Below are 14,654 nucleotides of genomic sequence, written 5' to 3' on the forward strand. Positions count from 1 at the left end.
TTGGAGAGAATTTGAGGAAAAGATTAGGCAGCTGGAAGATTTTTGAAGCAAGATATAAGATCTCAACCAGTCACACTGACAGAGCACAGACACAATCTATCTGTGGTGATTTAGAGGTGCTACATAAATACCAAGAAATTGTTTACTAGAGGTGTAGCTGTGAGCAAAGAAACAGAATTGATCAAAGAGAAAATTGATGCTTCTGATCAAGAAATATTTCTTAACTGTGAGGTCTATTTGTCTATGAAATAATCTCCCAGGTGAAAAATAGTAGTAATAATACTTAGCACTCACACAGCACTTTATGTTTTCAGAGCAGTGTACAAAAATTAGCCAATGTAATCAAAAACAGTCATAGAAACACCGTGAGTTGCGTAGTTTTAAATGCTGGACTGGTCAATGCACTAGAGAATATCCTGGAAAAAGCAAACCAGCACTGTCTCTGTCACTTTTTCTCCTCACTATCATCTCCAAATATCTAAACTTTGCTTTCGGAAATACAATAGAATAACCGATTGTTTAAAAATAAATGAGGGGAAAAATAAACATGCAAATAAATTAACTCTGAAGAAATAAATTTTTCCCCCTTGCAATTTCAAACACTTTCTCTTAATGCTACTCTGCAAACTCCCAAATTTAAAAATATGTGAGGTGATGCCTAGTGAAGAATGTGCTAAGTAGGGGCTTTTTTCCATTAATTGTCACTGACTTGCTATTCAAAAAAMCACCTCATCAGGTATTTGAGAGGACTCTTGTATTTCATTCTGTTTCCCATCATTAGGTAGATTCATTAAATAACACTGATGGCAGAATGCTAACAACATTCCATACCTGTAAGAGCAAACTTTGGAGGTTAATAAACGTTGTAATTAACAACTTCCTGCACAAACTTTATCCTAATCCTTTGCTGCAAATAAATTATGATACAACCTTTTGCTTTGGCACTCAGGTCTTGAGTGCACAGGTCAAAACTATTTGTAGGAGGGAGAGCCACACTGCAAGCAGCTTAGCAGGTGGAGCCCTGCTTCATTTGTTACAGGGACTGGAAGTTGTCTAAGTAATGAAGCAGAAGTTTTCAAGAAAAGGAAAAATAACACAGCTGAATGGTCAATTTTAGGCCCCAGCAAAGCACATTCCAGCTCCAACAAGGTTTTCCAAAGTAGCCACATTGCTCCTGCCAGATTTTTGGTATTATGTATTTTTATCCTGCCTACACTGAGACCCTAATCTGATGTTCCCATACTTCTAGAAATACAAGAAAAAGTCCCTAGGAGCTACAATTCAGACATATGTAGTACATATTGCTCTTTTAAACTGGGTATCCAAAAAACAAACAGGTTTATATATCAGATTTGTCTCTCGGCCTCCACTTGTTTCTCTTAACACAGGGGCAGATCCCCATCCATTCTCACATGCCAACACAAGGTATTTGCTTGTGAGGCTTCAGGAATTAAAGGGATGAGCAATTCAGAAAGCAAGACATGGAGGCTAATAATTCTGTCTGGAGAGTTCATTCTTTAAGTGATGTGACTACTGTCTTGGAAGTGACAGGGAGAGAATCCAAATTTTCTAAGGTTCGTTCAAGCAYATTAATTGTGAAGCTACCCTGAAATGAAACTGTGAGAATAGCACTGCCAATGCCCCTAACATGTTCAGAAAATACTGAATCTATCTAAATTTCAACAGAAAAATTCCTGGCAATCAGTAAGAAGTATATGCAAGCAACGATTCCTCCTCTATTTAACTCCATTATCATTGCATGACAAATTTCTGTTTCAAAGACATGATCACAAAAATTTCTCAACCAAAATAGCTATCTCAAATGGGCAAAACAAAATATGAGGTTTAAACTCAATAACTTAAGATGCCATTTTAATACTTGATTTTTAGTATTAATTGATACACAGCTAGAGTCACATCTTAGCAATACACTACATCATGTAGGAAGGATTAAGCCTGTGAAGATCCGGCTCCAAAATAAAGCCCAGAAGACATGAGCTATATCCAGTTTAGCCTTGTTGTTTAAGCACCTGAATAGATTACTGAATTCTAGAAGTGCTAACTGTACAAGAATGCCCACCACTAGGCCTTGTAAACAGTGGTCTTAGGAAGCCTTTTCAAGTATATACAYTCATTATGCAAAATCTCAGAACTCTATATGTCCCTTGCTGCACTTCTGTGCCTAAAGTTGCTAGATTTGCCATCAAGTACTAAACACATCTGACTATCAGCCATGGAAATAAAAGAACCAAAACCAAAAACAAAAAACAACTATGGCAGAAAATGTCTGATTGAACATATATGATGCACTGTGACTTCTAGAAGTGTGGATGGATAAAGAAGAGCTTCTACTCTGTTGACATTTTTCTTTTTCCATTATCTCAAACATCTCCATTATCTCTATTCTGCAGTAGAAATTGCATACCTGCAATTACAATTACAACTAATTGATCTGCCATTTCCCATGTCATAATTAATGTCATGTTTTAATAGAGTTGTAATCATTCTATAATAATGCTTTTCATTCATCAGCTTCCCACAATGTATAAAAGAATAGTGCACAAAAGCAATGAACTTTTATGAGTCCCTTTCAAAAACATCCCAAAAGGAACATCTCAGTGCATTACAATGAACTTTTAAAATACGTTTCTAKATTCTTATCTGTGCTGCAATAAAATATAATGCAAAAAAGACTTTTTTACTCTAGCATTCCTCCTTCTCTGAACATCCATAGGTGAAAAATGAAATCAATGATTCAGTGACAAATACATTATGTTTCCTAAGGGGTTATTTAATGTACTCTWAGCAAGGATGGAAAATTATGGTTCCTAGAGAACAGATGGTAACAAGACAAAATATCAACAGACCACAGTTGTTGACTGCAATTTATGGAGTGTACAGATGTGTCAACTTAAATGCAGYGATTCTAAGGCCAATAAAAGTACTTCCTGATACCAACAGATTAATTTTTCATGACCACTGGTTACACAGCTATTACATTTTTAAAAACTAATCATTCATCTACCAAAGAAACAACAATTTTGCTTGAAGATCATGGTTATAAAGTGGAATGTAGTTCTTGCTGGCACAAAATAAACAGGCATGACAGGACTGGATGCAAGTTTGTACATCTTCATTTCAGAATAAAATTTCCTGCTTTTTTCCATAAAGAATATTCCAAAGAAAGATGAATGCTAGTAGCCAATCCAGACTTAAAGTAACAGTATGCAATAAAGAGATCCCACTTCCAAGGCAAATAAGAAGCATGTTTACAAAAGGGCCTTTTTTTGACCTTTAATTTAGCAGGATGAGTAACGCTGCTTGTGAAGGTTGCAAGGGGCTGGCAGTGCCTGAAGCTGCAGCTCCCCGTTTATTATCCACTGCCACATGAACTACACAGTCTCTCCCACACTGCTCTGTAGGATTAGAAATACACAACTCCCTAAGGCCACAGATCTCAGAACCTTCACCAGTGAATGGGTTGAGTTCTAGATCTGATTCTTCTAATCCAAAATCCTTTTCACCTTGTCTTATATTTCTGCTTGGAGAAATATTTCATCCGTGGTCCCCTCCCTCTATAGGGCTAGCTCAAATTTTCCTAAGGATTGGTTCTTTGCTTGTCAATAATAAGAAAGGAGAAAGTAGCTCTACTTTCCAAATTCCCCCATTTAACATTGACATCAAATCTATAACAAGCACTTTTCATTGATACCACAAAATACCCCACCAAATAGAGACCACCAAATAGCGACCACCAAATAGCCACAGAAAAGAAAATAAAAACCCAGTTTTACACTATATCAAATTGCAAGATAGTTTGTCATGAGSTAAAATTTCAAAGAACATTTCAACTCAGCTGCCATGTAGCCTTTGGAAAATAAACTGCAAAAGCATCTAGCCAGAGACTGAGCCAGAAGGAAATCCCTAGGAGTACAGCAGCATCAAGAAGAAGAGGGAGTCGGAATTAAGTCAAATAGAGCCATCCATTCCCCCTGCCCAAGTCAGCATGGATGTGTACGAAAGCAATGTACCTTCCACCAGAAGCATAGCTGGAAATGCTGAATTCCCTCCCTTTCAACATGATGGCATACACAAAACAGAACAGAGGCAGAAAAATAAGAGGAGCTGCAGAAACCACTTACACTGAAACTGAAAAACATTTTGATTGTATTTTCTTGGCTCRATACCAATCAACTTTTAACCCCACCTAGTGCACTCCACATTTTAATCTCAGCTTCTTCCCATACTACCTTTCCAGCTTTCTTCTTTATAACTTCCTTCACCTTGTTACTTGGTACTCATTACTAAACTTATTTTCTGACTTCTTAATTCTATCTCTCTTTTCCCAAGTATAATATAAATATTGCATTGAAATTGTGTCAGACATTTACACTGTTATTCCCTTGATTTATTTCTCTGTCCTTTCTATTGCTTATCTTTTCTATTTTGATCAGAACCTATTGAGAGCAGACTCTGCYACCAGCTCCTCTGTTATGTCCTGTCTGTAGAGAAATAAGGTTCCATTCCAGTTGTCCCATAAGCACAATCATAATAAACATTATTAATAGCAGCAGTGTATTCTCTACATCAGCAACCTGGCATCTCAGATTATGTACCTCCACAAAACACAGCAGTATGCACAAACTGAGAAGCTGACACCAATTTGGCCGATTCTTCTCCCTCATCGGTTTTATAGCTGTATAAACCCCACTTGAGTGGAGTTACTCCTGATTTAAAGTTATGCAAGCAAGAGGAGAAAGAGTCCTCTATTTCTGGCAGACAAATGGAAGAACTTGTAGAATGAAGCATACAAATTCAGAGGTCAAAAATGAGATAGCACAGAACAAGTTCCCGCTTAACAAAGCAAATTTGCACCCATGATTTTCTTCCTCAACTTCTCTAACCTATGCACTTTCAGAACAAAGATTTCTAGAAAATGAAGCCCTTTAAAGAGCAAATGGTGGCACAAGTCACACTGTATTATGTAAYGATTTTAGAAATTTGTAAGCTRTGTCAGACATAATTTGTGAGACTTAAGCATCAAAAGAGCACGTTTCAATTCATATGATGAAAATGTCAATAGCACTGGCTTGGACTCATATATTCCTTTGCTATGTAGAGCTAAAGGAGAATCTCACCTACCTGAATCATATGCAAAATCTCTAGGTTCCTGTTTAATCATCAGAGGAGGRGGGAAATTTTGACTGGCCGCACTGCCAACCATAGCGTTGTGTTCATAAACTGGATCGTGGTATTCCTGCTTAAAACCTTGAGGCGGGAAAGGGATGTTTGGTTCAGACATCTGGCGCTGATATATTGGACGTCCTTCCCTTGGCATTGCCGGCAAAGGTGGGAAAGAATTGCAAGGTTCAGAGAGCTGGCGGCGAAATCTGGAACACAAATTAGAGAGGTCATGTAAAAGACCTGAGCTACATTCCCTTCCCCAAAGAACTTCACAAGTCTGTATCAGTGGCTGTATCACTTTCTCAGGAACAAACATTTTGCTTATGATCATACCAAGTGCTCACATCAGGATCACCTGCATTGTATATAGAGGCAAGCACAGAAAAATCCCACCTATTTAATACCAGCTCTAAGACATGTCCCCACCACATCTCTCTTTGCTTTCAGTATCTTCTCTCAGCAGAAAAGGGAAAGAGGAAATGTACCAGCTTCAAAACAGTAGAAAGACTGACATTCTACCACAGTGACAGGATGGGGGTATAAGGCAGAGTTCTCTGCTCTCTCACAAGGGTTAGCAACATTTTGCTCATACTCTAATTCACTTTTACCCATCTCACTGTTACATGGAAACCATTCTGACCACAATAAACACATTTTGAATGGAGTATTGTCTGCTCTAACATTTGGAAACATTCCAGGGTAAGGGTCCACTGTTCTGTCCTCCCGAGGGGAGTGCCATGAGAGATCGACTCGCAAGGATAGCACTGCATTCCAACTGTAACAGGAAGGGAATGTCAGCACCCCAGCAAAAGGAGAGGGTACAAATTTTTGCCAAGAGAATTAATTATTCTCCTGCCTTAACTTTTCCCCTTAGTCATTGCTACATGACAGTTGTAATCCGTACAAGCCACACTGCCATTTGCTATTCCCAAATGCCCTTCAGTGGGCATAAAATAAGAKAATTCAGTTTTAAATTAACTTGATTTACATGCAGTGCTACTCTCAAGAACCTATGCGTGTTTTTTCTTCCATAAAACCTACCTACCTGAACTAAAAGGCCTGAATGTAATTACTTGGACATCTGCAGGTTCGGAAGCATACAAGGATGCTTCAGAAGAATACAGGGATGCCATTTTCCCACTGGGCCCTGATGAGCTGCATGATGTCTTCCTGTTATCTCCTGCAGATACCACAGTAGTAATCCCCACAGCACTAATATTGTGTCCACACTAATCAACAGCAGATGCAATGTTCTTCCGACAAACTGCTTACTAGTCCTGTTATCACTTACTATAAACAAGATATACTTMAAAAAAAAAAAGAATAACTTGTGCCTTTCTTTGGAAGCTTCCTAATGTCACACTAAAAAAATGAATACCTAATCATTCTTGAGTTTCCGGTACTTTGGATCTAAACCAACTTTGGTTCACACAAGCAAAAGACTTCCTCTTGGAGAACACTGTCTGAGCGAAGCACGATGTACAAGTTTGATTGCACAACCAGTACAAACCTTGACTATCAACTCATAGGTAACGCATATATCTGAAACAATTTAAACTCTACTACCGTCTGTCATAATACTGCTGTAACTTGTTCTGACAAATATTTACTATCATAGTTTAATTATAAATACTGCAGAAATTACAGAGATAGAAACTATTACAATGTAGTAGTGGAGACAAAATGAATTTTTCTAATGCTGCTGTAAATACTATAATTTTTGCATTCAAAAGAGTACTGCACTGTAACACTGGGTTTTGCAATTCCACCTACACCTGCAAAAAATAAACTTAGAAACTCAAATGTATTATGAAACAGTTAGGCTGACTGGCACTGCATTCATTTCCCTCTTTTCCTTTTTTCATTAGCCAAAAAAAGAAGCAGAAATTATCATTAAGAACTGTCAAGGAGTGAATCAGAAAATTGCAACTTGAAGATAAAATAAGAAACAGGCTCACTCACAAAGCCTCAAAGGAAGTTAATAATACTTGTTGTACTGGAAGCTTTGTATGGAATCAAGCCATTTGTTTATAAAGTGGATTTGTTTCCTGTCGGTACTTGTTAGGACCACTTATCGTTCATTTACTCATGCTCTGTATAGAGATGTATGGGCTGTACGTACTAGATACTAATGCCATCCTATGCCATCAATACSTATTCCAAAAGATTGTGCCTTGAGTTATAGACGCACATATGAACTCAAATAGGCACATCATTTGTTTAGATGACATTATCTGAATACACTCACTGTAGTAGCATCTCACCTTGTAAATCAGGAAAATTTTAATTTTACAAAAATACGAAGTACACGTTTGCTTCACACACAAGATTCAAAATAAGTAGGAAAATGGGGAAAAAAATTATCTTCCACTACAATTCCACCTTTCTTTCAGAAGGAGAAAAATGAGATTACTTTGTTGCTTGAGTCAGCTATTTTGGACTTTACTTGAACATATGATGTTCTATAATAGAAGCGAAGSATTAGTGCAAAATGCCCTAAAGAACATGAATATCAAAGATGGGGTGGGAGGGAGCAGAAATCATGTAAAGAGCCTTGCATAAAGCTTGCACAGAGCAAGAGTTATGGGTACAGAAATTATACTAAGGTGAATGTACACAAATGTCTAAATACTCGAGTTAGGGCTCAMATACAGGTTCAGTGCTTTCTTTACAAGTTACTTTATAATAAAAGATCTCTTTTTTCATCTGAAAAATCTTACTACTGTTATCTGCGCATAAGCCATTTAGCTCCTGCCCATTTCAGTCTCCTGATAGCTTGGCTTTGGTGTATGTATATACAGAAATACATTTATCCACCATCCTGTGATCTAAACCACCGCCTTGCTTCACTGGGGGCCTCTGTGGTTAGACCACAGTCCATGACTGGGGTGGAGACGCGGACCATGGCAGGTGAAGGGGTCAATTCAGTGTTTCTTTACCGCCAGAAGAGCTTGTAGAGAACCTTGGTGGTATTTAAAGCTACCTCAGCAAAGCACAGAACAGCAATATTAACCTTAGCCACCTCCTGCAAAAGTGATCTGCACAAATCGCTGGAGATAACAGCCCTTTTTTGAGCAGAAGCATGCAAATCAAAGTCCCAGGTACTGTTTTTCTTTTCCAGTCTTTCTTAATTTGATAATGGTTAAGAGGTAAGACAAGTTTCTGAACATASATCTCTTTACGCACTATTGGAATTTCAAGTCTTCAAGAGCAGTCACAACACGGCAACAAAAAAAGATTCATGCAATAAAGGTTAGGGTAAATAGAATTCCACAAACAAGTGTTTGGACTGAAAAAAACAGGGAAATCCACTGAGCATATCTGTTGAAAAACTGAGCTAAGAAACATGATTGTCTGATGATTTTTAACATATCGAAACAAAACAGGGTGACTTGAGGACAGTTTAAGCTTTAATTCTAGTTTCTAGCTCTTGTGGCTTTTACTCAGACTAATGTTATTTAAGCACCGTTTATGTTGGCATCGTGGTTTGAAATGCTGCATTACAAAATGGCTTGGAAAAATGATCAGCCCTTCCCAAGAATATTCTGAAGCAGGAACACTGTTACATGGCCACTTATCTCTTAGATAGGTGAACTGCTTAGGAAGAGACCAGATATTCATAGTTAGGAACACGCTTGCTAGTGACTTCATCACCTCGTAGGGCTTTCTAGCCTAAAGTGAATCACAGAGCTGTAGAACAGCCCAGGTTGGAAGGGACCTTGAAAGACCATCGGGTCCAACCTTCTGTGGGAAAGGGAGCCTAGATGAGATTATCCAGAAGACTGTAAGCACCTTCATAAAACAGAACCAGCAGGTAATTAAAATTATGTCACTGCCAATATAAACCTACAGTGGTGTACCAAGCTGGGTGCGAGCCTTTCACAAACACACACATTTCTGACWCTAGGAACCCTCCTGGTTTTCACCTTGATCCCCCAACCTACAATGGATTAGCTGTGGGCAGGAAGCCAGTACTACCCCTTATGAGAGAGTTGTAGCCACAATTGAAACACCAGCATGGGTCCCTCAGGTGTTTTGTGTTTTACCTGTGATCCATAGGGAAGCTGTTGTCTTGAATGGACTGGGATGGAGGGAGGTGGGTAGGGAAAACCCGATCAGGTTTAGGAGTCTGAGTGGAGTTTGGGGAGGCATGGTGCAGCGGTGACACGGGAGTGCTGGATGGCGTCGGTGGGTTGGAGGGCCTCATTCCCACTTGCGGTTTCTGATCATAGGCACTATTAGAAAGGCAAGGAAAAAGCTAGTTATTTTTTTCTGAGGAAAGAACAAAAACCAAAACCATAGCATCTACATGCAGAAAATAAATCACAAGTGTCACATTTAGAAGCTTTTGATTATAGTTAATTTATTAACCAGTCTGGGGCAGAATTCTCCACTTTACACTGAGAAGAGCACAGAAGAAGTCATGTTAGAGGCAAGTGATTCAGCACAGCATTTTCTTCTCTGAGGCTCAAAAATGTGTTTTGAAAGGATTCAGTCTTACAGGCACATTTTAAGATGAGGTATACAAAATACATAAAAGTAGAAGCACCTGGACTAGAGCACAAAGAGCTGACAGTGCCTGTCAAGACTCTTTTTCTTTTGCACAAACCACAAAGTGAGACAGTAAAACAATACAGCTAGAGGGAAGGGATCTGACCCAGAAAAACAATGGTATGCTGGCTTAGCTACCCATACTAGGATGTCAGCAGCCTCTCCCGACAGGTTTTTTTTATTCCTCTCTCTCAAAAATAAACTGCTGGCCCTACAAATACATAGATGCTATTTTCAAGGGTGTCTCAAAACAGGAAAGGACTTGAGAACACTTTGATCATCCCTGTTTCTAACCAGGAGAAATGCAGACATTAGGACTATAGTAAGCATGAGCTTGCACACTTTCCACTTGATGGGTCAGGTCCCCTAGCACCCATCAAATCCATCAATGGATTCATTTGATTTTTGAAACCAAAACCACTCCTTATGACTGGCAAAGGTGCCAGTCTTTTTCTTTCTTTTTTTCCCTATTCATATGCAAAAAGTTAAATGTTATAATGAATTAAGTGCTAATTCTTTTCACAATACATTAATGAGAATCAAAACTCACAAGCTAGATGAAAGTTTCTAAAATAGACTGAAAYGTCAATAAGAAATCCTTCACTGCTGACACTAAAGGAAGGAGTGGCATGTAARTGCAACCAAAAGAAAGTCAATACGGAATGAAGAAGTATCAAGCCCCTCCACCACCCACAAATAAGGCTTTCATTATCTAGGCCTGTAAGAGAAGACTACTTGCTTTTGAGTAAATACCAAAGATGCAGAGACTAATGAAACAGTTTTAAAAGGTAATCACCCATGAATATAAACGTACAACATCTGCAAAATTTGTCAAATACCTAATGTGTTGCTCAGACCTGCCAGTTTCTTGCCTGTTGCACAGATCTCTCCTTCCTAATGTGCATAATGTATTTTGAAAGTACTTTCAACAYAGCTCACAGAAAACAAGATACTCCTTTCTTCTATTTTACGCTTGTACCCTGGGTTTTTAACTCTGGCTATCTCCCATCGAGCAGGAATGGAGGATGTGCATTTTATGAAAAACACTGCTTTAAAATGATTATGTAAGTGTTTGATACAACTGTAAACAAATCCATCAGTGTTCATCAGCTAAATGCATGATCTCATCAGTCTGTTATCTGCTGAAGAGGTRACTTTTATAAGATCTCTATTATGGTTTTATTACTCTTTAGTCAGTCCTCATTTAAATCAGCAGTTCTCACTGCAAACTTGCTCCTGATTGCTTTACCTGACATTGTACAGGCACTTTTCCCCATAACTGAACTTGAATGGTTGCTCTTGACTGCAAGCGGAGCCAAGTTCTGAACATGGGCTATGGGGTTCCTTCTTGATTTTCACAGGGAGACCATGAAAAGCCACTGGAAAGAGAAGGAAAATGCAATTAAAACCCAAGTACAATATYAACAATTAATTTTCCAAGTAAGCTAGACACTGCTAATTAAACACATGATTAATTAAACCATTGTAATAATAAAAACAATATAGGAAATAAACATTTCAAATATTTCTTTGGGTGTCAACTGAAAAATAGACACCAGAGATCCTTCACATTGGCTATTATCACTTCTATTGTTTAATAGAATGATGGCCAGCATCCCATCTCATTAGCAGGAAAATAACAGCCCACTTATATTTGGCTTAACTGCAGCAAATGCTGTCAGAGGCAAAATACTTCCCAGGCACCAAATGTTTCTAAGTAATATCAGTGAAGTAGCTTTTAGCTATAAATGCAGTAGTAGTCTGCTTCAAAGAGGGCCACACAAATGACTCCAAAATAAATTTCAGATATATCAGCCTCAAGTATATGCTCAGCAATCTTTTCTTCCTACAAAATGCTTGAGAATTTTCAGTGAAACTCTTGAAACAGGATGATTACATGCACCTTTACTTATAAGTAACATACAAAAAAAATTTCAGAATAAATGGTTTATGTTATCTTTCTTAAAAATAAACAAGATAAAATCCTGGCCTGACCAAACTCAATAGTAAATGTGATATGGACATAAACTGAAAAAAAAGGATACTTTTTAAAAGCTAAAAAATACTGGAGGGGGTATGAAAGGAATACAGCATTAATTAGAAGCACAAATTGATCTGTATTAAGAAAAAGGCCAAAGATAAAGACAAGGTTAACCAAATTAGTTTAAGCCAGACAACTTTCCATATTTCATATCCAACCTTAACCAAAATTAAAGCAGGATAAAATTCAAAGTTCACCTGATGTTGACAAACCTAACTAACTGGCTAGGAGGACAAAGGACTAAAAMACAAGTATATAACAGCCCGAAAACACACCTGTCAAGTTTTAAATAAAATGAGGTTGTAAATACATTTTTGAGCTGAGATGCCTAGAATCCAGAGATAATTTTATCACTGATTTTTGATGTTGTCACCAAAACACCACAGTATGAACATCACATTTCAGCCTGACATAGACACTGGTATCTCTGTGAAAATCCAGGTGCACACAGCAGTTCTGTTAGGGAATCTCAGCCCAAAGTCAGGCTATCATTAYAGACCATCACGCAGTATCTTGCCCATTCTCTTGCACCTGAACTTGGGCAAGACAATTTGTTAGAGACATCATTTTATGATACTAATGCATCTGCATACACACACCAGTGTTCGTTGGGAAGTTAAATGAAATGCTGTCTAAGAAGTGAGCATCAGAACCACTTAACTCTGGCATCTGTGATTAAGGTCTGGATTCCAGACTTTTGCCATGGGTTTTCTCGTGGCTGGGCAATGTTCACAAAACTCTTTCACAAACAGATCCTCTCATACCCTATTACATGACAGCTTCTACTACTGCCTTTCAGTTGAGTCATCTGCAACATAACACTATGCTATTTTGCCACGTATTTTCACAAAATGCACCAGAGTTAGCAGAAGACTGCTATTCAGCTATTCTACTTGGTGGATAACAGTCAGTAATGTAGAAAGATTAGAAAGGAGAAGCAGACAATAAAACATACACAAATGCATACACACAGCACAGCAACTTAGKAAACAGGGACGGAAAATGTGAACATCACATTCTGATGTGTTGAATTCAGAATTCAGAAAAGAATTCTTCCTGAATAAAACTCTCTGAACTTGCACTAAAAAGACAACCACATGGACTTCTTAAAAAGAGATTCTCAAATTTAATAATATGGCAAAATGCAGTCCAGTCAGCTTTCCAAAGTAATCACAAAGCAGGCTGATATCCAGTAGTTTGTTTCAGGATGTTGCTAGTGAACTTTTAGTGCTGACTCTCCTTTGCATGTCTTGGTCAAATAATGCATGCCACACATTTAATGCATATGATGGGCCCCACAACTCTGTGATGGTGGCTCTGATGCAAAGGTAGGCAATCTCTTTAAATTGAATCAGAAAATTAAAACACAACTGCAGCAAGACTCTTTTTTAAAGCCAGTATCACATATTTGCACAAAGGCCACATGCTGCTCCATTTTTTTTTTTTTTTTTATTTTTACTTTGCTACTTCCTTGGAGTTAATCTGTTATGAAAAATTACTTCCCTTATTTATTTTTAAATAACGGGAGTACAGAGACTCCCACACTACAGCCCTGTGCGGAGAACTGGCTGGGTATTTCATCACAGCGCTGAGAGCCTGAACGTCTGCTAACAGGCAGTTTTCCAGCTCACTGGCACAGGCACAAGTGAAAGCAGCACATTCATTTTGTGCAATTTGCTTTACCTTCCCACATGGAGTTGGTGCATGTAAAAGGCTGTTAAGTACTAAATTATTCCTTATCAAATCACCATCATCTGGAGTCATGATCAACACTAATTAAATTACTTTCACTGAACACGGCTCCAGCCTGCTGCCTCAACTGCGAGGTACGTTTTATTTTGCTTACTGTACAGTCCTAGCAAGGTACAGGGCACAGTGCTAGAAGGCATCTGAGCTGTAGTTTTAATTAAAGTTTACCTCACCTTCCTCCCAGCTTTATAAGCTGGGGTAAAGTGTATCAAATCAAGTAAGTTAACACCTTCACTTCATTTAGGGAGAACATTACAGACCAAAGTGATTTTATATTAGATCTTTATCTTAACTACAGCCAGAAAGATAATGTAGCTGTAAAATTTAAAGCCTTCCTCGGGCAGTCCCATGACACAGTCACCATGCTAAGCTTTATCTGTAACTCCTTAAGTGTACRCTTTTAGAGGCAGAAAGGAAAAAAGATAGGCTGATAAAAATACTTACTGCATTTTTGGGGGGCTTTCTTGAAGACTACTTGCCCTTTCAGACCATATCYTAACTGTGACTGAAGATGACAGACTTATTTTAACAATAAAATTTCTAACATTTAAAGGAGTTTTGGTATCATCACTGAAACCTTCTGCCCATCGTTTTTGATTTTAGTGTGACTCTCATTCTATAGTGCATCTGTTAAAAGAGAATTTAAACATACACTCTTTTGCTAAACAGGATTTTATATTATGTTTTCAATCCCCTTTCTTTTGAGGAGAGCAGGGTTGCTTATTTATACAATCTAATTTTAGTGCAGCATACCAGCTACCAACACATTCAAATTAACAAAATGACATTTTAAACAACCAGCTCCTCACCACTTCTTTCTTCCTGACGGTAAATTCATTTTATTTAACCCCAGAACAAGAGTCTCAACCTTATTAAAGTAAYGGGCTCTCTGCCTTAATAATGATCTTATTAAGAAGTGACCAAAGGCCAAGATTTCATCCCGAGTGATTACTTACAGATAACTACCTCCGAACTTGAAAGACAAACTATCTTACAATGTGTATTTAGATGGATGRCTTCCACACCTCATCTCAACTACCACGCAAAGTCAGGCTTAGTGGTATCAGAAACAGAGCTTTGCCCCCAGACCCTGTCTGGAGCATCTCTGAAGGCAACACAYAGACACAAG

At 38.2% G+C, this 14,654-nt stretch overlaps 1 protein-coding gene across 1 annotated transcript in view; it reads right to left on the reverse strand.

The window, feature by feature from the left end:
* Positions 1 to 14,654, reverse strand: part of ETV1 (ETS variant transcription factor 1) — a 62,079-nt gene that overhangs the window by 20,731 nt on the left and 26,694 nt on the right. The window contains exons 3-5 of the mRNA XM_057373109.1: positions 10,985 to 11,114; positions 9,231 to 9,419; positions 5,143 to 5,390 (exon numbers count right to left, since the gene is read on the reverse strand). Coding sequence (XP_057229092.1) covers positions 5,143 to 5,390; positions 9,231 to 9,419; positions 10,985 to 11,114 — 567 coding nt within the window. The remainder of the gene's footprint in view (positions 1 to 5,142; positions 5,391 to 9,230; positions 9,420 to 10,984; positions 11,115 to 14,654) is intronic.

This window comes from Malurus melanocephalus, unplaced genomic scaffold, assembly GCF_030028575.1.
Source record: "Malurus melanocephalus ecotype Western Australia unplaced genomic scaffold, MMel_1.1 scaffold_185, whole genome shotgun sequence".
NCBI classification, from domain to species: domain Eukaryota; kingdom Metazoa; phylum Chordata; class Aves; order Passeriformes; family Maluridae; genus Malurus; species Malurus melanocephalus.